The sequence below is a fragment of the Antechinus flavipes genome, chromosome 2 (genome assembly GCF_016432865.1).
Source record: "Antechinus flavipes isolate AdamAnt ecotype Samford, QLD, Australia chromosome 2, AdamAnt_v2, whole genome shotgun sequence".
Lineage (NCBI taxonomy): Eukaryota > Metazoa > Chordata > Mammalia > Dasyuromorphia > Dasyuridae > Antechinus > Antechinus flavipes.
The window spans coordinates 97718593-97740908 of record NC_067399.1 but is presented as its reverse complement, the minus strand read 5'-3'; the positions used below and the strand labels follow the sequence as shown (position 1 = coordinate 97740908).

Sequence of the window (22316 nt, the reverse complement as noted above, 5' to 3'; positions counted from 1 at the left end):
CATTATATATTAACCACTCCTTATAGATTAAAATTATTTATATTTCAAAACTATCTTTTAAAATCCATTAGAATTTTCTCTTAATCTGTAAGTAATTTTAGATAGGGTTTGGAATTTTTTTTTTAATATTTCAGTTCAGAATGTATATAGCAGATGTCTGGCTAATTTATGTTGAGCTGTTGGTTAAAGACAAATTAATTTTCAATGGCAAGTTGTAATTTAAAGACTCTTGCCCCTAATTTCTAAGATACCTTAAAGTTGAAAGGGCCAAGTAATTGTCTTCATTTCTGGTTAAATTTTTCCCTCAGTGTTCAGTGATTCTAATGAGATTTGCTAAACCATCATGTTCAGATTAGATAGACTATGAATCCTTACTACAGGATTCTAATTAATTATATATTTAAGATGATTGAGACAAATCATTCATGATGAAATACTTTTTTTGGATAAATATACTAATAAATGCAAATGAGATCATTTTCTAAATTGGTATTGCCCTTGGATGGTATAGCTGTCCAGAAGACAAGACCAGCTAGGGGAGCTTTCTACCCTGCAATTGTGTTTAAACTTTCACATTGAGCAATATATTTCTATGAAATGGTAATAATCAGAGATAATATTTTTACATTTATCTATTTCCTACCTTTCAGGCACTAATTTGTGGTAAATATCAACATTCTATGAAGTGTTTTGTTTTGTTTTTCTTGACCCACTTGGGAATTAAATTTTACTTTTTCTTCAATAAACCCATTTGAGTATACATATGTCTATCATTCTGAAATAACTCTCTTGTTTAATAATCAATTATTCTCTGGCTTTTCAAAACATATTGAATTTCAACTTTTGAGAAATTTGTGCTTTCCATGTTTTTTTTTCTTTTTGAAGAAGCTATCCATTAGATACAAGTGTGAGGCTTCTGAGGAAACATAATCTCAAATAGACAAAGTGTTTTTCTCTATTTTCCCTTATGTTCATCTTCACATTGACATCGCTAAGTGCCAAGATATATGGTACTTTTTTATCATTATTCAGCCAACTCTCTTGCAGAAAAGCTTTTTTTTTCTCTTTTACCTAGTGTTGATGCTTAAGTTGTAGCCATCTTAACAAACTTCAGCTAGTTCTTTCAGTGGATAGAAATCTTGGTCTCGATTTAGGAAGACCTGAGTTCCTATCCAGCTTTAGATAATATATTATTAGACTTTAGGTAAGTTACTTAATTTCTTACTCTGTTTCTTCAGGTATAAAATCAGGATAAACCTTTACCTATAGAGGACTTAGCATAATGCCTAACACATAGTAGGCACTTAAATATTTATTTCTTTATCTTTCCCCTTTTTATATTGTTTCTTTTGCCTCTGTTTCTCATGAATATGTCAATGTAAAATAAACGAACTTTTGACAGAATATTGTTTCTGATTATCTCTGGACACTTGATGAAAGCAAATCCAACAGCTCCTTTATTTCCCCTCTTAAAGAACAACTTTTATGCCAACTTTCTATTTACTTTCACTTCCATCATATCTTATAGTTGCATGCTTAGCAAGATTTCAGTAGAAATGTGAGCCATTCCTTTCATTAATGAATCAATTTATTGGTTTTTGGAAAAGACCTCTCATGGAGAGTTCCAGTAATTAAATTAATGTTTGTAGATTATCTGAAAAATTTGCAAGCCTAAACATCCTCTGTTCCTTTACATAGGCACATATGCCATTAGATTTTTGAGCTAACAAGAATCCTAGAGACTATGTCTTCCAACCCCCACATTTTATAGAAGAAGAAGCCCAAGCCAGAAGAAATTGAAATGACTTGCCTAAGTTCACACATGTATATGTGGTAGAGCTGGAATTTGAACCTAGGTGATGATTAGATCAAGCAGTCTTTGACATAGATTAAGCTCCTTCCTTTTGTCATTATCCCTGCAGAGATATAAGGGGATTTCAGAGAATTAAAAACTATTTTATATATATTTTTTTATTTTTGTCAATATTATTATATCCAATTTATTACCTAATAACCAAACTTCTTTTGATGAAAGTATACTTAGCTAGGTTAGACTTTGACTAGCAGTGTAGACTCTTGAAATATATAAACTTGACAAGAGATTCAATTCCATTAAACAGATAATTACTAAGTATATACTATACTCACAGAAGTTGACTCAGTGGATAGATGGTTGGCCTACTGCCAGGAAGACTCCTCTTCTTGAGTTTAAATCTGACCTCAGGTACTTAGTATCTGTGTGATCCTGGATAAACCACTTAATCCCCTTTGCCTCAGTTTTCTCATCTGTAAGATGAGCTGGAGTTGAAAATGTCAAACTTCTGGAGTATCTTTGCCAAGAAAATGAGTTCATGAAGAGTCAGACATGATTTAAAAATTACAGAACTGATATTTAACACTTCTGGGATAGTTCATAGAATTATAAGACTCCCATACAGAATGTAAAACCTTGAAAGGAATCATTTTTAGGGACAGCTAGATGGTGTAGAAGGTAGAGCACTGGGTTTGGAATCAGGAAGACTCATATTTATAAGTTCAAATTCAGCTTCAGATACTTATTAGCCTTATCACCTTGGGCAAGTCACAGCCCTGTTTGCCTTTTTCCTCATCTGTAAAATGAATTAAAAAAAAAAAAGTGTCGAATCCTTCCACTATCTTTGCCAGCAAAATTCTAAAGGGTGTTACAAAGAGTCAGACACAACTAAGCAACAAAATACTAACAACATTAGAAATACAAAGACTAAAACAAACAAACAAATATAAATAAATGAATGAATAAATAAATAAATAGATAGATAGACCCTCCCCTTGAGGAATTTACTTGGGGGTTACACCATGGACATGAACAATTAAATTTAAAATATGGATTAGGTAAAACAAATATTTCAAGAAAAAATGTCAGAAAAGAGGGTCAGAAAAGATTTAACACATATGGTAGTATTTGAATGAATAATTACTATTAGTTCAATCCAGTTGGTGAAATATCTCCTGCAGCGTGTTTAGCCATTGGCTATATAATATTTTCTTCAATGACATGAATTAACACATAGATGGTCCATTCATCAAATGTTCAGGTGATACAAAGCTGGTGAAAGGGATAACAAAGACATTAGATAACAGATAAGATGCAGAAGGAGAACTGGCTAAAATAATTAAGTTGAACAATCCAGAAAGCAAAGTAAAAAGAGTGCTGGATCTGGAGTCACAGGACATAGGTTTAAAACTGGTCTCTGCTACATGACCTGCAGGGGTCATGACCTCAGGAAATTCACTTAATCTCAGTAAATAATAAGTTTCCTTAACTGAATAATATAATTGGGCTTACACTAGCCTGAGAAATTTTTATGTGACATCAAGCATATAGATATATAAATTAGGTATATAAATCAAATATTTACTAATAATAAATCAAAATTTTGTAACTCCCACATTTATTTACAATATATTATATGGGGTCACGAACCATAGTTTGAAAAGACAGGAACTAGAAGATCCTTTGAAAGTCTGGTCAGACAGTTTCTCTAAGTTCAAATCAACAAAAATTGATTAAGCATTCAAGTGCAAGACCTTTACTCTAATTGAGGGTGATGCATAGATGAAAAGCAATCTTGGTCTCTGCCTTTAAGGATCTTATTATCCAGAAGAAAGATTTGTCTTTTCAACAATCCTGGAAAACAGGATAAATATAGTTTGTTCCATTTCACAAAAAGGAAGCTGTAGCTATGGGTAGATCACTTTCCCTATTTCATTTGATTTATAAGTGACAGAGCACAAGATTAAGGAGGAGTTGGTTGTTTTTTGACCAAATATAATATTCTTTCCATTCTATCTACTTACTGCTATATTGATTTTAATTAGACATCATGCTCAAAACTTCTAAATGAAACTAGGCAAATACACATCCAAAATATTAATAATAACCATAGATATTCACCACTAATATTCCCATGATTAGTGCTCTATAATTTTCAAAGTTCTTTTCTCCATAATCTTTTGAAGTAGATAGTATAATTATTCTCATGTTTCAGATGATGATTCTAAGGCTAAAAGAAAGAAAAAAGACTTGACTGAGCTGACAAAATTATTGTCAGAGGAAGGACAAAACACAATAGGATACAAATATGTTTACATACAATTCAAATATGTAATATATAGACAGGCTCACACATGATTTCCAGTCTGTCAATATAACAAGTACAGGATGGCTTAGCCTTATTTGTCAGAGTTTATTTAGAAAATGTATGAGAGGGGTAATTTCAATATGAATCATTAGTGTGATGTAGCAGCCAGAAAAGTGAATTGATCTTAGGCTGCTTTATGAGACATGGCTTTTAGGAATAAGAGGATTTTAGTTCTTCTGTGCTCTTATCTGATCAGACAATAAGGGCATTGTTCTCACTTCTGGGTGTCATAATTTATAAAAGATATTGACAAGCAAGAAGCATCGAGGGGAGAGAAGTGAATGTAGTGAAAAAGGTTGCATCCATGTTTTATGCTTATTGGTTTAAAAAAAAAGTACTAAGGACGCTTATCTTATAAGACACTAAACTCGAGGTAAAGAGAAGGGGGAAAGATATCTGTCTTCAAATAATTTGAAAGACTGCCACATGGAAAAGAGATCAGATTTGTTCTGTTTATCCCTAGAGGGCAGAACTAGACACATTGGATGAAATTTTCAAGAGAAAGTAGCATGATGACAGGCAAAAGAAATAATTCCTAAAGATTGTTATTGTTTTTTCATCGTTTCTGACTCTTCATGACCCTATTTAGAGTTTTTTAGGCAAAGATATTGAGTGACTTGCTTTTTCTTCAGTTCATTTCACAGATGAGAAAACAAAGATAAATGTCTTGCTCAGGGTTGCATCATCAGAAAATGTTTGAGGTGAGATTTGAAGTCAGGTCTTCCTGAATAAAGGCTCAGTTTTCTCCTCAGTAAACCTAACTGCCCTAATGATTACAACTGTTTAAAAGTGGAATGGACTGTCAGAAGACATGGTAGGTTCTGTCTCTTTTGAGGCAAAAGTATATGTGAAATCAAATGGTCACTGAGGTTCTTTCTAACTCTTTAAGGTTTGTGATTTTGAAGTTAAGGGGACAGTGAACAGAGAGGAGAAACATAGTCAAAAGAGGCATGTGTCATCAGTGACCAAAACTTCAAGTCAAGGAAAAGAAAACCTGAGAAAGGGTCATCAAATTTAGCAGTAAAGTGATTTTTGGTAACTTTGGAAAAGGAAGTTTCCTATCTGTGATTACATTAGAAGCCAAATTACAAGAGATTGAAAAATTAATGGAAAGCAAGTAAATATTAAAAATGATTATAGACATGCTGTTCTAGAAATTGAACTGAAAAATAGAAAAGTTATAGCAAAATCATGTTATTTTTAGATCTTTGGTTCAAGTAAAGGTGTTCTAAGAAGAGGAAACAGGTTTGTGGGTGCTGAGGAGGAAGTCAGTAGATCATGAAATATTGAAGATAAGAGAAATAGGGAAAGGGGTGATAAGAGTAAGAGCAGAAATGGAAAGTTTAGCCTTCACAAACCGAAAGCCATTTTTTTTTCATCAGAGAGTATAGCAAAACGGAGAGAATGTGATTTAATAAAGGGAAGTTGCAAGATGTAGAATGCATGGAAAAGGAAAATATAAATGGAAGCCCTATATTTTCTGCATAAATTTATAGAATCACAGATTTAGGGCTAGAAGAAACCATTTAGGTCATCAGGATCAGTTGTACATATAAAATCTCTTAAGCTCAGAAAAAATTAAATAGTTTTGTTGTGGAAACATAAAGTTAATCTGTTGTTGAAGCAAAATTTGAACCAAAGCTTTGCAGCTTCAAAAAACAAAACAAAACAAAACATGTAAATAGGTGATTTGATAAGAAAAAACCTGCTTGGAATAGTGGATGTGAAAAATGTGATAGTCAATTAAGGAAAAATGAACAGATTGTTATACCATAATAATGGTCTACTTGACATTAGGTAGCATATATTTATAGGGAATCAAATCAGCAAAATTTTTAGTTCAATAAGGAAATCATATATAGGATGACAGCATTAGTGGTTAGAAAGTTAAGATAAGAATTAGGGTAAAGTATTTAAGGGTAGCTGGTATTAAGAAGTGTTTAGGAAAAAAAAAAGTTTGGTCACTAGAGTTAGGAATCTGAAGAAAAGAAAATGAGACCAGAGAATGGAAATGATTAACTGAGAGAATAAGGAGGAATAAAAACAACTGGAAAGATTTTAGGATAGGAGATTGAAGGCAGAAGGCAGAGAGAAGTTCAGATTTCTTGTTTATGATTTTAGAGAATGTAGTCATCCCTGTATATTTTAAATACGGATAGCACTGAAGTTTAAGAAGTCAGACTGTATAGTGACGGATATATCTATCTATATGTCTATCTGCATGGATAGATATAGATGATTATGTGTATATATAAACATACGTGTATATATATATGTATACACACACATACATATATACATGTAAAACTCAAGTATTAGGAAGGAGTTTGGGATAAAATGAAAGGTAATGAAACATGTATTGAACTGCTTTGGAAAGGAAGAAAAGCTGGGTATGGTAACACATGTTTGCTCTCCCAACTCCCAGAGAGGCTAAGGCTGCTGCTGGATTCCTTGAGTTCTGAACTACAGCGACATTAGTTAAATGGGTGTCCATAAAGTTAAATATTATTATGTAAGCTTTTTTTCATGAAAAAGGGTGGAACTGGATTTCCTACATAATAGAGGAAACCAAAACTCCCAAGCCAATGAGAGTATAATCAGGCCTACAAGTGGGCCTGGCATTTTCTGCTCAGGCAAATAAGAGAGAATCTCTCTTAAAAAAAAAAAAAAAAAAAAAAAGAATAACATGAAAGTTAGACCATGACTGCCACAAGAATTTGGAATTGTTGTTAAAATGAATGAAGTTTACTATACCATTTTGCTACTGATAGTTTTCAGTGACAAGTTGCTTCCTGTCATGAAACCCATCTTTTTACCCCAACAGTAAGAGATGCAGCCATTGCTACAACTATAACATTTTGTTACAATAGACCACATGTAAAATTTGAGTCATTATATCAGCCTTTGAATACCTACTCTATCTTTTACTATTATTACAATATTGGACCAGAAAAAAAAAAAAACTCTTTGAGATTTAGTTTCCTCTCCTGTGAAAATGAAAACTTGGCTCTAAATGACCTCATCTAATTCTAAATCCTATGAAACCCCCCCCAAAAAAAGGAGATCGCTTAGTGATAGAGGCAAAGGGACAATCTGGAAGCATGAGTGAAGGGTGAAAAGTTCATCTATTCTTTCCTAGTTCATTGCTTTCATCATTGAGGAAGGATGAAGCAGAGAATGAAAAAAAGAACCTTTAGTACTGGAAAGAGTGACTGCAATGCCTTTTATGGAAACCTAGGTTTCTATCAGCATAAGATGGGAAGAATATGAAAGAAAAAGTGATAGAGCAATGGGAGGTTTTGTTTTTTTTTTTTTTTTTTAAAGTAGAGCAAGGATTTCAGAAGGCTCAAGAGGACAGTGAAAGGGTATGATCAAGTCAGAAAGGGATATGATTATAGGGGAAATAGAAATAGAGGCAATTTGTCTCAACATGAATTGACTCTGAGGCACTGGAAAAATAAAAGTGAGAGTCTGAGGGTCTGACCAAAGATAGATAAAACTAGAGGAGTGACAACTGATAGATATATAGTAAAGTAATTCTGTCATCTTTTCTATGACAAGGGAACTACCACAATTTACAATTAAAAGCCTAATAATTCACTAAAGTAGACATGGAATTCAAGGAAATGAATATGAGAATAGCTAAAGCTCAAAATACAATGGAAATAGCACAATTTTCAGATGTTTACAAATCAAAATTAAAGCTAAAAATGTAAAGATTTACAATATAATAAAAAAACTGTAAAGAAATAGGTATAAATACATTCCATTCTGTAACTTTTCTAGGCATATTCTACACATATGATATATATATATATATATATATATATATATATATATATATATATATATATATATATATATATATACACACATTAATCCTAGTGTGAAACAGGAGCAAGGAGATTAATTATCTATACAGGACCACATCTTCCAGAAACCAATTAACTAAGAAGTATAGAGAAGAAAATATCTTGGTTGTGTTTACTATACAATGATGACATAAATAAGCATCTCATTAGGAAGAACAAAAATGTTAAAAAACTTCTCTAAAACACCATGTATCCCATACAAATAAATTAAAGAGTGGTAGTGTATGATGCTGTGATTTCATTAGTGTAGAGAACTTTTTTTGAGGAAATTCCTTATATCAATGCAAATCAACATTTTTTTTTCGGCTTATAGTCTTAGAGGGTTATTTGGGCCACAGAAACTTTGAAGGGACTTTCTCAGGTTCATATATGTAATAAATGTCAAAGGTAAGAAACAAAGCAATATCTTCATACTCCAAGATAAGCTTTCTGTTATAACAAACTCCCTCTCTTATATTAAAAACATGACTTCTTAATAAATTCAACTAATGAGATGTTTGTTTAACAATTATTATTATTTATTAATTATCAGCATCTAGTGAGGAGAAAAACAGGGAGACATATGCTTACCAAAAGTGTTTATCACTGTCACATTTCCAACATCAGTTCCAAATATAGAAGGGTTTTCCTGTAGATTATATCACTTTCCAGATGCTCTTATCTGTAGTGAAATTCTAATCATTTCTTTAAATCCAGTAATACTACAGTTTCCTGAATGAGATCTGCAGTAAATCAAAAGAAATTGCATTGATGGAAAAAAGACTAAGAAAGGATATTACTCACATTTTGACATTCAATTGAATGTCACAGTTATTTAAAGAGTTCATCAGTTTAACTAGTCGCTGAGAGTCAGGAAGACCTAGATTTAAATCTTGCCTTAGATACTTACTATATGTATGAGTTTGTGCAAATTATTAACCTTTCTCAGCCTCAGTCTCCTCATTAGTAATATCAGAATAACGATAGCCCATGTCCCTAGGATTGTTGTTTAAGATAAAATGATATATTTCTAAATTATGTCACAAACCTTAAGACCATATAAATTAAGTTATCATTATTGTTATTATCATTCTTGTATATCTAATGGACAACTAGATATGCTTTTAATATAGCAGAAAAAAATTTGCTCACATTTACAGGAAAGCATGCTCCATTTTTGAATATCAAAATTTAATTTCTGTCATGAAACCCATCTTTTTACCCCAGTAGTATAAAGCACCTCAGTTGTTCAAATATAATTAGTCCTTGAGGCACTGTTAAATTCTGGTTCTTTTCTCCCACTGTTACCTTATATCTGTATTATGTAACACTTGTTTCCCTAAAAGTATTAAAACTTCCAGTGACTTAGAGGGTAATGGAAAGAAACATAATGTGTACAATATCTCTGCCCTATGTATATCATCAGTAATGAGTTGTGAACAAAAAATGACAAAACTATTATATACTACATGTATGATTTTACAGAGAGCCTGGACGTTAAGGAAGTAGCTGTCAGGAATAACATATAGAAAGCTTGAGTTCAGCACTGTTAATCTTGAAATAAAATATAAGAAAACCTTCAGTATGTTGAAAAGATTCTCTGTAGAAAATTCATAGAAACACATGGGCAGGGATTAAAAAGAATAAGAATGATTGGTAAATAGATTTTGATTTATGTTAAGTGAAGAATATACTCCCAAACCATTTAATCATGTCTATTCCTGTATTAAAACATTTAAAATAGAACAAACAATTCAATATTATAAGTAAAATATTTACATGAGTGAAGTGTGTATCCTATAAAAGGTTAAAGTGAATCATTATCAATGAACAATTTATATATCTAAGAGCAAGCCCACATTTGTTAAGTACTTGATAGTATTATCTTTTTCCAGGGACTTGAATGTTTCTTCTTGATTTTGGCTAAGGCTCATGTGCTGATTTAGACATTCTATCATCTTATCTCTACAGATGTTCTACCTATTTCTTTCCTTTCTTATTAGTACTTCTATTAAGGAAGTTCACAACTCATTGACATAAGACCTTTATCTGAGGAATATTAACTTCACAATTATGTGCAAGATAGATTGGAGAGGGGCGAGACTTTGGCAGGGGTACTGATTAGGAGGCTGACAATATTTCAGAAGAAAGATAATGATTTTCTAAACTTCAGTAGTAGTCATGGGATCAAAAAGAAGAACAAAGAGGCAAAATATGATATGAGTATAGAATAGGCAAGATTTGACAACTATTTGTTTATGGACATAAAAATAAAAGTCAAGGATAATTCCAGGGTTGTCTTTTAAGAAAAATTTTGGACAACTGAAAGATGGTGATGATTCTAAAAGAAGTAGCTTTAAAAGGAAAATAAGATGGACCATAGGAGATAGTCAAATGTTATTTAGACATGTTTGTTTGTGCTGAAAAGAAAGAATTTAAGTGACTATTTCCACCAGATAAACAGAAACTAAATCTAGCTCTCTATAAAACTACACATGTATGTATGTGTGAATACCCATGCAAAGAAAGATAATAATTGAACCTGTGATAGTTGATAAGTTTGTCTAAGTATGAAAAAGAGGAGATAACCCAGCACTGAACTTTGGGAGGGTTCTGTGCTTCAAAGTTGAGAGATAATGATCTAAAATATTCTGAGATCATAAGATATTGAAGGAGAAAGAGTAGAATATTATTATGGAAACCAAAAAAGAGGGAATATTTAAAAAGAAAGAAAATTTACAATGACAAAACTGCAAAGTGATGTCATTTTACAAATAGATTATAGACCAAGAAAATGGTATTTGATTTAGCAGCATTAAAAGGTCATTGCTAACCTGTAAGAAATCACGTGGTCAAATTAGAAGCCAAATGGAAAAAGGTTGAGAACTGAGTAGGAGGAGAGAAAGGGAAAAAAATGAGTATGGATTTTTTTTCCCTAAGGGTTCAGCTATGAAAAAGAGAAGAAATATAGGTTTATAGCTTTAAGAGATGAGGAAATAAAATGAGGCATCTCAAATAAGGTCCTTCATTTAATTTTCAGTACTATATTTTCCTTAGTGATGAGTCTCAGTTTTCTTTCTAACAACTACCTTTCTAAACAATTAGGAATCAATAAAAATGACAATTATTGAATCTTAAAAATCAGGAGCCTTAAATTATCCCAAAATAATGATGTTTAATGCATATATGTATTCTGAATACAGATAGCTCACCAAATAGACTACAGAATCCCCCTATATTCTCTCATTTTTATAACCTTGATCAAACACTTCTGCCTTCTTGTCTTTACCAAACATTGTTTTCTTATTCATGTAGTATTGATGAAAGTCCTTTTTTTTTTAAATCCTGAAAATATTGTTTTTGACACCCTCCAGAAAATTCATGTAAAACAATCCTTCAGTCTATCAGCCCCTCTGCTGACTCCTTTTTCTTCTTTGCAACTTTGTGAGTTGACTTGAATTATTGCCCCTTATTATACTATTATGTTATAGTTTTACACCAAATTTTAACCCTTTGACTTTTAATAAAGAATTTTATTATGTTTCAGACCAAACTGATTTTTCTTCTATTATAATTTATTTTAGCTCTCTCTACACTCAAAACACTCAAACTTCCCCTTATTTCCCAAATTCCCTTAATACCAGAAACACTTTTTATTTTCCAATGTATTTGTTGTGCATAAGAACAAGTGCCAAAAGGATAGAAATTCTCCCGTAGCTTGACACAGTGCTGTGTCATATGAGGTACATAGGATTATAGATTCAGACTGGAACTGAGATGTTATTTAGTTCAAATATTCCTTTTTGAAATGAGAAAATAGAGATCTCAAGAAATGAAATGGTTTAGCTGAGGTGCCATAAATATTAAGTGAAAAATCTGCATTGTTTATTCAAGTTCTCTATCCTCAAAACAGTTCTCTTTTCAGTGCTTAGTAAACACTTGTTTAATTGAATTATATCTTTGAACTTTTGGGGTAAAAGAAATATTTGTATGAATGCTTAATTTAGCATTTGAGTTTATTTCACTAGGATCCCAAATGACATTCCCCACTCTTTATTCATACATTCTTGAAGGCAGTTTTTGGACATTCTAATAAGAGAAACAATTAACAGTAATGTGGTACTATAATAGTTTACTTTTAAAAAATAGAATTTTAGGTTAATACTAGATTGCATGGTTCGATTAAGGTCAACACTGTAAATGGAAAATCTAGCCATTAAAGTTTGTGTGTGTGTGTGTGTGTGTGTACTATGAACCTCATATAAAGAAACATTGCATTAAAGGATGAGGCTGTTTCTCTTTAATTGGGACTTAAAAATAATGTATTTTTCAAACAGTGTTATAGACATTAAAAACCATGTTGTGATGCTTGTTATATGTATATAGGTGTGTGCTAAATCTCAATTGATCTTCACTACAAAATTTTGAAGTATGTATGTAGTCATTATTATTATTATATTTTATATATGAGAAAACTGCATCTTTTAAGAGTTATGAGGTTTTGACCATATAGTAAAGGTTTTCTGGAGCAATTTTATTTGGTGGTTCTGTACATTTTACTAAATCACAGTTCACTTATTAATTTCCACTAGATAAAATAGATGTTAATAAAGACAGAAAAATAAGATTTTTGCCATATCTAAATTTTAAATTGAAATATTCATTTAGGCAAATAAAAAGTATGTGATAAACTTTAAATTTGCAACTACCAACTATTTATTTTTCTAAGAAAATATTTATTTGAATTCAGCTTTCCAAAGGAAAAAAACACATTTTGATGATGATTGAAACATAATATTTTGGAATTCTTGCATGCAGCTTTTTGCAGTTATATTTTGTGGAACTTTTATGTTAGATGTTGTTTCATTATACATTAAAGATGGAATCAAGGGAATTTAAAAGATTTTTTTTATTTGCCAATAGTAGGAACAACTGATTTTTATGTGATTTACAGATGAGGGAACTGAAGTTCTGAGACTCATAATTCTACAACTAATTAAGACCCAAAGATAGGATCTGCAAATATACTGATAGGAATAATTACAGTGATTGCATCTATGATTTTATTGGAATAGGATAATCCTACTGAGGAAATTCCCTATTAGAGTTTAAAGTGTCACTATCATTACTAATTTCTCTCACATAAAGTATTCTCAACATGCCTCAAGATTTCATGGAAACTATATGTGGGGAATTCTAGAATAACTACATTCTAATACTCATTATTTCCTCATCATTCATCTCATCATTCTGTGAATATTCTATTGTTTTCTAATTACTTGTTCTGAATGTGTTTCCCTAAGATTTTTAGGAACTTTAGTAATGGGCTACAATTTAGAACATAGTTCTAATCTTTGTTTCTCCCTTGCCTCTTCCTGTCACAAAACAACAATAAAAAGTAGGTTAAAACATGAGTTGTTTAAGATCCAAAAACAAGGAAAAACTCCAATGGATTATACTTTAGGATAATCAAATTTTAAAAATGGTAATATTACTTTCTATTTTTAGTTATAAAAATGGATAATACAAATTAATATAATATACAATATATAGTTAATATAATACAAATAATATAATGGCTAATATAAATAACATGATAATACTTCCATTGAATTTTTAGGTATGCTAATTCTAGAAGGGGGAAAAACAGTCCATTTGCTAGTTGAACATAATGGCCTGAATAGGTTAAATTTCAAATAATGAAATTTTGACTACAAGTTATAATATTTTGGAACTTTAAAACTTGGAAAAGACACTTCTTTTCTTCTTATGAGCCCTTAATATCAATATTGAAAATAACTGAACAAATTTGTGAATTATTATCCTTAATTCCAGTTTTTCATGACTCTTAAAAACATTCAACATGAGACTCAGAATATTTATCAAGGCAGTTTTCTGTTTTAGAATGTTTCAATGTATTTCATGGAAGTTTATAGTTAAATAATTTTCATATTATAAAGAATGCAACATGATTTAAATTTAGTATAAAATCTTTTAGAAACAAACAAAAACAAATTATCAACATTTCTAAACATTAATATAATTCTAAGACATATTATGTTGCAAAGAGCACTCTCAGATTCAAAGTAAGAGTATGAAAAAAAAATCTTTTGTGAAATTAAATCAAATTTGTGATGGTTTTCAAATTATGCTTAATTTTTAGGTCAGTGTCAAATTGTAATTTATGTAACAACTATGTAATTTATGTAATTTTGATTTTAATTGAATAAGCACTGGCTATACCACTTTGATCTGTTTTCTTTTTTCTTTTTTTTTTTTTGCATTAAAAACACACAAAAAAGTGTTGATATTTTTTCTTATATGCCCCAAAGTAAGAGAGGTATGATAAAGTACATTATAGAGGTAGCATGTTAAAATTGTTCTTTAATGAGTTTTTTTTTAAATGATGATTTATCATAAATCTCTTTTTTATCCTGCTTTTATCTGGTAAAAGAAATCTCCACTTTTTAGCTATCAATGACTTTCAAACAGATTTTTTTCTCCTCTCTTGAGGGAAGAGCCCATAATTCATAATGACATGTTTTCTTAAGATCACATGTAGAATAAATACTGGTCATTTAAACATCAAGAAATGAAGCCCTAAGAGTCAAATAATTATGAATACCTTGTAAGAACCGTGGACAGCACTCTATACCAAGAGAAATATCCCCGGTTGATTTATCCCTGGTTATTTGTTCCCTGCTAAACTTTTAGTTCTGATTTTGCAGCAATGGAATGAACTCATTCCTTTTGGGGGAATCCATAAAAGTTCATATGATCTAGATGATAATTTTTGTAGTAATATTCTTCTTTGTATATGTTTTTAAACTGGGGGAGTTTAAACTTTTTTCATATTAAAGGGTGTCATTTTGCAGAAGTCATAATCTCAATGCTGTTAAAAATAGATTTAGTACTAGAAAGAAACTTCTGGATTCTCACATTTTACAGAGGAAAAACTTGACACCCAGAAAGATGAAATGATTAGCCTAAGGGCATACATATCTCCTGCCAAAGTCAGGATTCAAAGCCAGGTCCGTTGATTATGCTATCTAGGGTATTTTTTTTCATTATTATTTTTGATGATTTTTGTAGTTTTTTTTTAAATATTTCCTTTAATTGTCTCTGACATCTATATGGATGTTCCTACCAGCATAAATTCCAGTTTTAATTTACCATAAGAGACAATTTCATAAACCTATGTTAAAAACAAAATAAACAAAATTCATTTCCTACTTGCCAGTCTTATGCAATCCAAAATCATTGGTTGTTTTCTAAAAAGAAAAATGTATTCTACCATAGCCCATGTTTGAAGTAAATTCAGTTTTGAAATACCTTCCAAAAAAAGTCATCGTTTCATTCATACTATGCTTTACTAGTGTGGCCTTCAAAAGTCCCTTATCTATTACTTCCATGACATTTCATCACAAAATTTTAGTGGAGAATTGCTTTTAAACTATCGAAAGCTATATATATATGAAATATATTATTTCATTTCTTTGTAAAGGTTCAACTAATTTAACTGGACCAGCTCTAAGGAACTGAAACAAACTTATTTTTTGTAAATTGATGATATTATTGGGTAAAAGGCATATATTAGCAATCAATCAATCATTATACACCTATTAAAATCATATCAGCATCAGGCAGTGTGACAAGTTCTATGTTAAAAAAATCAAAAGGATATCCTTTCAAGAAACTTACATTCTTATGGGGGAAATAGCATGTTATTAACAAAATATGGTAAATACAGTGTAGAATGAAGGCTTTTTTCCTAGTAAAGTTATTCCCTAGTGATGGCCCTTTTAAAATGTGTTTATTCTTTAACCCAGTGTGTATAATATTTTATTAAGGATACTATTGAGTCTTCTAGGTAATAATTATTTACTTGAAGTAGGAAATGGAACTTGTACAACATCAAGGGAACAGGTTAATCACCAAGAAAATATACCTTGTTATCAGACTGCCACTTGAAAAATAACAATTAAGTATTTTGGATCTGAATACCATAAAGCAGTTAGTTAGATTCAGATTAAGGCATGAGTATAGACAGAGACATATACAAGTACACTCATAAATGTATATATATGTAATTATGCACAACCATTCACACATGCACACAGAGAGCTAATTAACACAGTAAATAGAGAACCAGATGTAGATTAAGGAAATTTTGAGTTCAAATATGACCTCAGACATTTAATATGACCCAGATAACTCAGGTAATCTCTGCCTACTTCAAACACAAGATATTTTCCTGTGGGCACATCAATTAACTTCTCTCTGTACAGATCTTTGAAAACAAAATAATATGAAAAGAAGGAGAATATTAATAAATAGAGGGATGAGGAAAGGTTTCTCTAAGAATGTATTATGAAACCTGATATTTGAAGGAAGGTAGAGCTGATCAAAGATGAAGATAAGAATGGAATGTATTCCAGAAATGAAAGATAATAGACAAAGATAATAGACATGGTAGATGAAAATCATACTTTTACTAAATTACCTTTAGAAAAGTCCTGTTCTTATTCTATCTTCCTCTTACTAAATTTAAAATGCAATATACATGTCCTAAATTATGTTTCAATTTTCATATTGGAATTAGTGGTCCATTGTTAATTGTTATTTTCCTATTTTCCAGCCTTATTATTATCCTCACCATAGGTTTAAGTTTGGATAGGACCGTAGAAGTTCTTTTCTTGCCCAGGTTAACAGAAAAAGAAATAAGACACTTAAGTAGTCCCATTTTAGAAAAAGAAATTAAACAAGTGATTAATGAACTCCCTAAGAAAAAATCTCCAGGGCTAGATGGATTCACAAGTGAATTCTACCAAACATTTAAAGAACAATTAATTCCAATACTATGTAAAGTATTTGAAAATAGGTAAAGAAGGAGTACTGCCAAATTTCGTCTATGACACAAATATGGCACTGATACCTACACTAGAAAGAACCAAAACAAAGAAAGAAAATTGCAGACCAATTCCCTAATGAATAGTGAAGCAAAAATTTGAAATAAAATATTAGCAGAGATAATAACAACTTATCAGAAGGATAATACACAATGACCAAGTGGAATTTATACCAGAAATGCAGGGCTGGTTCAATAACAGGAAAACAACTAAAATAATTGACTATATTAATAAAAAAAAAACAGAAATCATATAATAATCTCAAACATACAGTAAAAGCTTTTGACAAAGTACAGCACCCATTTCTGTTAAAAACACTAGAGAGCATAGGGGAAGCTTTCCCTAAAATAGGAAGCAGTATTCATCTAAAGCCTACAGTAAGCATTATTTGTAATGGAGAAAAGCTGGATATTTTCCCAATAAAATCAGAGGTGAAATAAGGATACCCATTATCACCACATTATTCAACATTGTACTAGAAATGTTGGCTTTAGCAATAAGAAAAGAAAAAGAAATTAAAGGAATTAGAATAGACAATGAGGAAATAAAACTATCACTTTGCAGATTATATGATGATTGTACTTAGAGAATCCTGAAAAATCATAGAAAAACCTACTGGAAACAATTCACAGCTTTAGCAAAGTTGCAGGATATAAAATATTGACAAAGCCTTTCAACAAAAATAGAAAGAGAAATTCCATTTAAAATTACTATAGAAAAAATAAAATACTTGGGGGTCTATTTGCCAATACAAACTCAAGAACTATATGAACACAATTATAAAGCTGTTCTCACACAAATAAAACTAAGATCTAAACTATTGAGAAAATATCAATTGTTCATGGCTAGGTCAAGCTATAATATAATAAAAATGACAATCCTTCCTAAAAATGTCGTCTTTTCCAATACTTACATTTTACCAATGAGGAAATTTTAAATAATTGAAACTTATTATGTTATCTAAGGTCATACAAATCATACATAGAGGCAGAATTTGAACTCAGCTTTCTACCAGATCTCTGACCTTTCAGTGTACTGTGATCTGACATCAACTTGTCATGAATGTCCTATTATGATGCTCAAGACATGGAGGAGACATCCTTGCCAAGACTAAGATAGCATAAGCTTTGGCACAAAGACTTAATGTTACAAAGACTTAAACTATGGTCCTGATAATGCCTAACTATGTATGACCCCTATTATACTACCCAAAAAGAAATTGATTCTTTGATCATGGCAGTCTAGATAATAAAAATGTACAGACAGACATTTAATCATGTGGATCCCTTAGCCAGCATGTAGTAGTAAGAATAGTAGCAGTAGTAGATAAAGTAAAACAAAAATGAAAAGAATCTACCAACTTTCAGATCTTTTATATTTTATGTTTATTTATACTGGAAAGAAATTAAATTTTAAGTAAGATGAATTCATGTTGCTACTTTTAAGATTTAATTATATCAGGTGAGATCACTAATTCTATTTTTCCATGTTTTAATTTATTTAGTGGTCCTGGTTATGTTTCTTTTTTGGGGACAACATTTATTTTACTACTTTTTTCCTTTTACACTAGAAGCATATAGTTAAGACTGAGCATAAAATACAGTGTCATTATAACTAAAGTTGTTTCACTAAATTCCTTTAAGTTTCAAGCCAAAGAAACATGTACAGACATACTGATTTATACTCATCAAAAATATACTACTTAATGATTTTGCAACTCTACTAAATGGCAAAAGTAATTAACATTGTTTTTTTAAAAAAGGCATTCAGGACCCAAATTCACCTTCCTTTCCATGGTGAAAGTGACTCAAACTATTTGGAGAGAAAATGAGAAAAAAAGTGGTCTTTTTATGGTTCTTCATTTTTCAATTTCACAAACAAAATGAAGTCTGACTGAGAATTTTTATGGGTTTTAGGATTTCCATAGTAAAAATGTTTTCCATTAAAACTTCTTGCTGCCAGTAGCCTGTACCGACACTTACCCTTAAGAGCAGCCACATTAAAAAAAAGCATTTGCCATTTTTAGACTATTTGTATCTATTGTTACTCAACAAAACTCACTTATTATGATCAACAATTTATCTTTTTTGAGCAGTCTTTTTTAATACTCGCTTTTTATTTTTCAAAACACATGCAAAGATAGTTTTCACATTCACCTTTGCATAACCCTGTTCTCCCAATTTTTCTATCTCCCTCTTCCTTGCCCCTTCCCTAGACAGCAAATAATCCAATATCGGTTAAACATGTACAATTCTTCAAAACATATTTTCACATTTGTCATGCTGTACAAGAAAATTAGATCAACAAGAAAAAAATGAGAGAAAAAAAAACAACAAGTAAACAACAACAACAACAAAAGCTGAAAGTACTATGTTGTGATTCACATTCAGTCCCCACAATTTTCTTTTTGGATGCAAATGGCTCTCTATATCACATCTATTAGAATTGACTTGAATCATCTTATTGTTGAAAAGTGCCAAGTACATCACAGTTGATCATCATACAATCTTGTTTCTATGCACAATGTTCTCTTGGCTCTACTCACTTCATTCACTTAACATCAGTTCATGTAAATCTCTCAGGCCTTTCTGAAATCATCCTGCTAATCATTTCTTATAAACAATAATATTCCATTTCATTCATATACCACAATTTATTTAGCTATTCCCCACTGATGGATATCCACTCAGTTTCTAGTTTCTTGCCACTACAAAAAAGGCTACTGCAAATACTTTTGCACATGTGGATCCTTTTCCCTTCTTTATGATCTCTGTGATACAGACCTAGTAGAGACAATACTGGATCAAAAAGTTATGAACAGCTTCATAGCCCTTTGGGCATAGTTTCAAGTCATTTTCCAGAATGGTTGGATCAGTTCACAACTCCACCAACAATGTATTAGTGTCACAGTTTTCCCACATCCCCTCCAACATTTATCATTATCATTATCTGAGAGTTGTGTAGTAATCACTGATTTCTTATTCAGTAAAACTAAATGTTCCAATAGATCTGAAATTCAATCTGATATTGTTTTCTCATTCCTTTTCTGCTCTATATATTCACAACTTTTTATTTTGTTTAGTGACTGTGAGTCAAGAACCTTAATTCTGACTTTATTTTATCTTATTAAAAATAATTGGTTAGTGATTTAAGGAAATTCTATGACTGCAGTGGGCATAAAATATGCAATCAAAAAATAAATGCATTATATCCTGCTTTAGTCTCTTTTTTCCCCCTCTTTTAAGCAATAAACAAAAATGTCAAAGCTTTGTCTAAAATACCAAAATGCAAATTTAAAAGCTAAAAATTTAGCTTGTTTCCTTGATGTTTTGTTTGTAAAAAACACTTTGAAACTAATTTTAATCTATCTGAGTTGTGTAAATTTTATTGCTAATGCCTATCAACTCCTATTATCTAGTATTGATCAACAGGTTAGTAGATTGTTGACCTTTGGTTTTCCAACTAATATATATTTTCCCATATAATGGTTCCTACCTTTATTAGGGGCTGATAATAACAGTTTGGTGATGATGTGAGATAATAGAAAATGTTAGATTTGAAATCCTGGATTTTAGCTTCAGTCCTGGCTCTGCCACTTACCACTTAGGTGCCTTTAGGCAAATCATGTAACTTTCCTTTACATCAGTTTTTTGATTTATAAAGTGGGAAGGTTGGATTAGTTGACCTCTGAGATTCTTTTGAGCCTTAAATATATTCTATTCAAGAGAGAGTTTCCAATATCTACACTCAAGTTAATGATTGAGTTTTAAATATGAAGCTTCAAAATAAAAATTTTGAATAAATAATCTAAAATTCTGAGGGTCAAAATGTCAGCATTGACAAAGCCTACTAATTTTCTAGTTATGGATTAGTATTTTTGAAATCTAAACTAACAGGAACCTGATTTTAAAAAAAATTCAGTCATCATCAAAAGAATTTTATTCAGACACACAATTTTAATCTTGAAGAAAATTTAGATAGAAATGTATAGATCATCTAATCCTCTAATTTTACAAAAAAAAAAGTGGATTAAAAAAAATTCCTACCAAATTCTTCCTTTTCTGCTCCTATCCAGGTCTATTTTCTCCTAGAATTACATAGACAAACACATGTCTTCCTTTTCATTTAATGTGGAAAGTGTATATAAAATGAAGAAAAATACCTCTAAAATTCTATGGAGATTTTATAATCTTATCTTGATTGACTATTATAGTAATAACCCCTTTCTTGAAGAATGTGTGCATGTAGATACTTAACACTGACTGACTTGGGTCAATTGGACAGCTTCCTAATGCCCATGACCTAAAACAAGATGTAATCATACTAATTTGGAATTAGGAATCCATACCTTGAATTGTGATTCAATTCAACAATTTTATATCAGTTACCTACCATTACAAAGCATTTTACTAGACATAACAGAGAATATAAAAGTGAATCTGTCTCTCCCTTCAAAGAGTTTACAATTTTGATATAATATGTAAGAAAACATAAAAAAATGTCCACAAATAAATTATGGATTACAGTGACTTTAGTTTTATTTTTTATTTATAAATTTATTTATTTAAAATCCCATTTTAAGTTATTAGAAATTCTAATTATCCATAGCAAAAAAGTATTATTACATTTTTATAATTATAAATATTAATAAAATTTGATCATGAATTATTGTAAAATAGGTAACTTACATATGAAATCCATAGGCAGGATTCAATCCCATAAAGGAATAAAATTATTTAATTCTCAACCCAAAGCAAAACTTTTAGCTATATATAAAGGAAACCATACTCATAACAAATGAGAATGATCAAATTTGTTTCATGCAGAACAGTAGTATAGAGGACTCTTTAAAAATCTCTGCTCTAGAATTTTCTTTGATTTTCTTTTCCACTCCCTGTGAATTCTGTTAGTGAAGGGGGACATGGCTTTCCCCGCTCCTTGATCAAGTTTTCCCCTCTGAATGGTAGTAATGGAGCACCTGCATGTTGTATCTGATGCCTTGCATGATGAAGACATGCAATGGCAAGTTCCAGTCTGCATGCTGCTTAATGAATTTTTTTTTCCTTTTCTCTCCTTCCTTGTTATGTGCTTTCAGAAGACAACTATGTGGAAGGTGGGTACTTTCTACCTTATTTTCTAAGTTATCCATTTTATTTTTTTTAATTTATTTTAGTTTTAAAATGGTACACCTAGAATTAAAAACGGTAAGTTGAACATCTTTTAGAAAATTTGATTCATTGACTAAGTACCACTTTTTATACAGAACACTTCTTTCCTCTCATTTCAGATGCATTACATTCTGGCCTTACTACTTTCTAACCTCTACTGCTAAGATTCTATGTTTAGTGGAATTAATTATCATATAAAAACCTGAC

General features: G+C 30.8%; 1 protein-coding gene across 13 annotated transcripts in view; it reads left to right on the top strand.

The window, feature by feature from the left end:
- The window catches only part of NRXN1 (neurexin 1), a 1357693-nt gene that overhangs the window by 125784 nt on the left and 1209593 nt on the right, over positions 1 to 22316 (top strand). For all 13 annotated transcript variants that reach the window (XM_051975251.1, XM_051975247.1, XM_051975246.1 and 10 more), the window contains exon 3: positions 22037 to 22054. In XM_051975251.1, coding sequence (XP_051831211.1) covers positions 22037 to 22054 — 18 coding nt within the window. The remainder of the gene's footprint in view (positions 1 to 22036; positions 22055 to 22316) is intronic.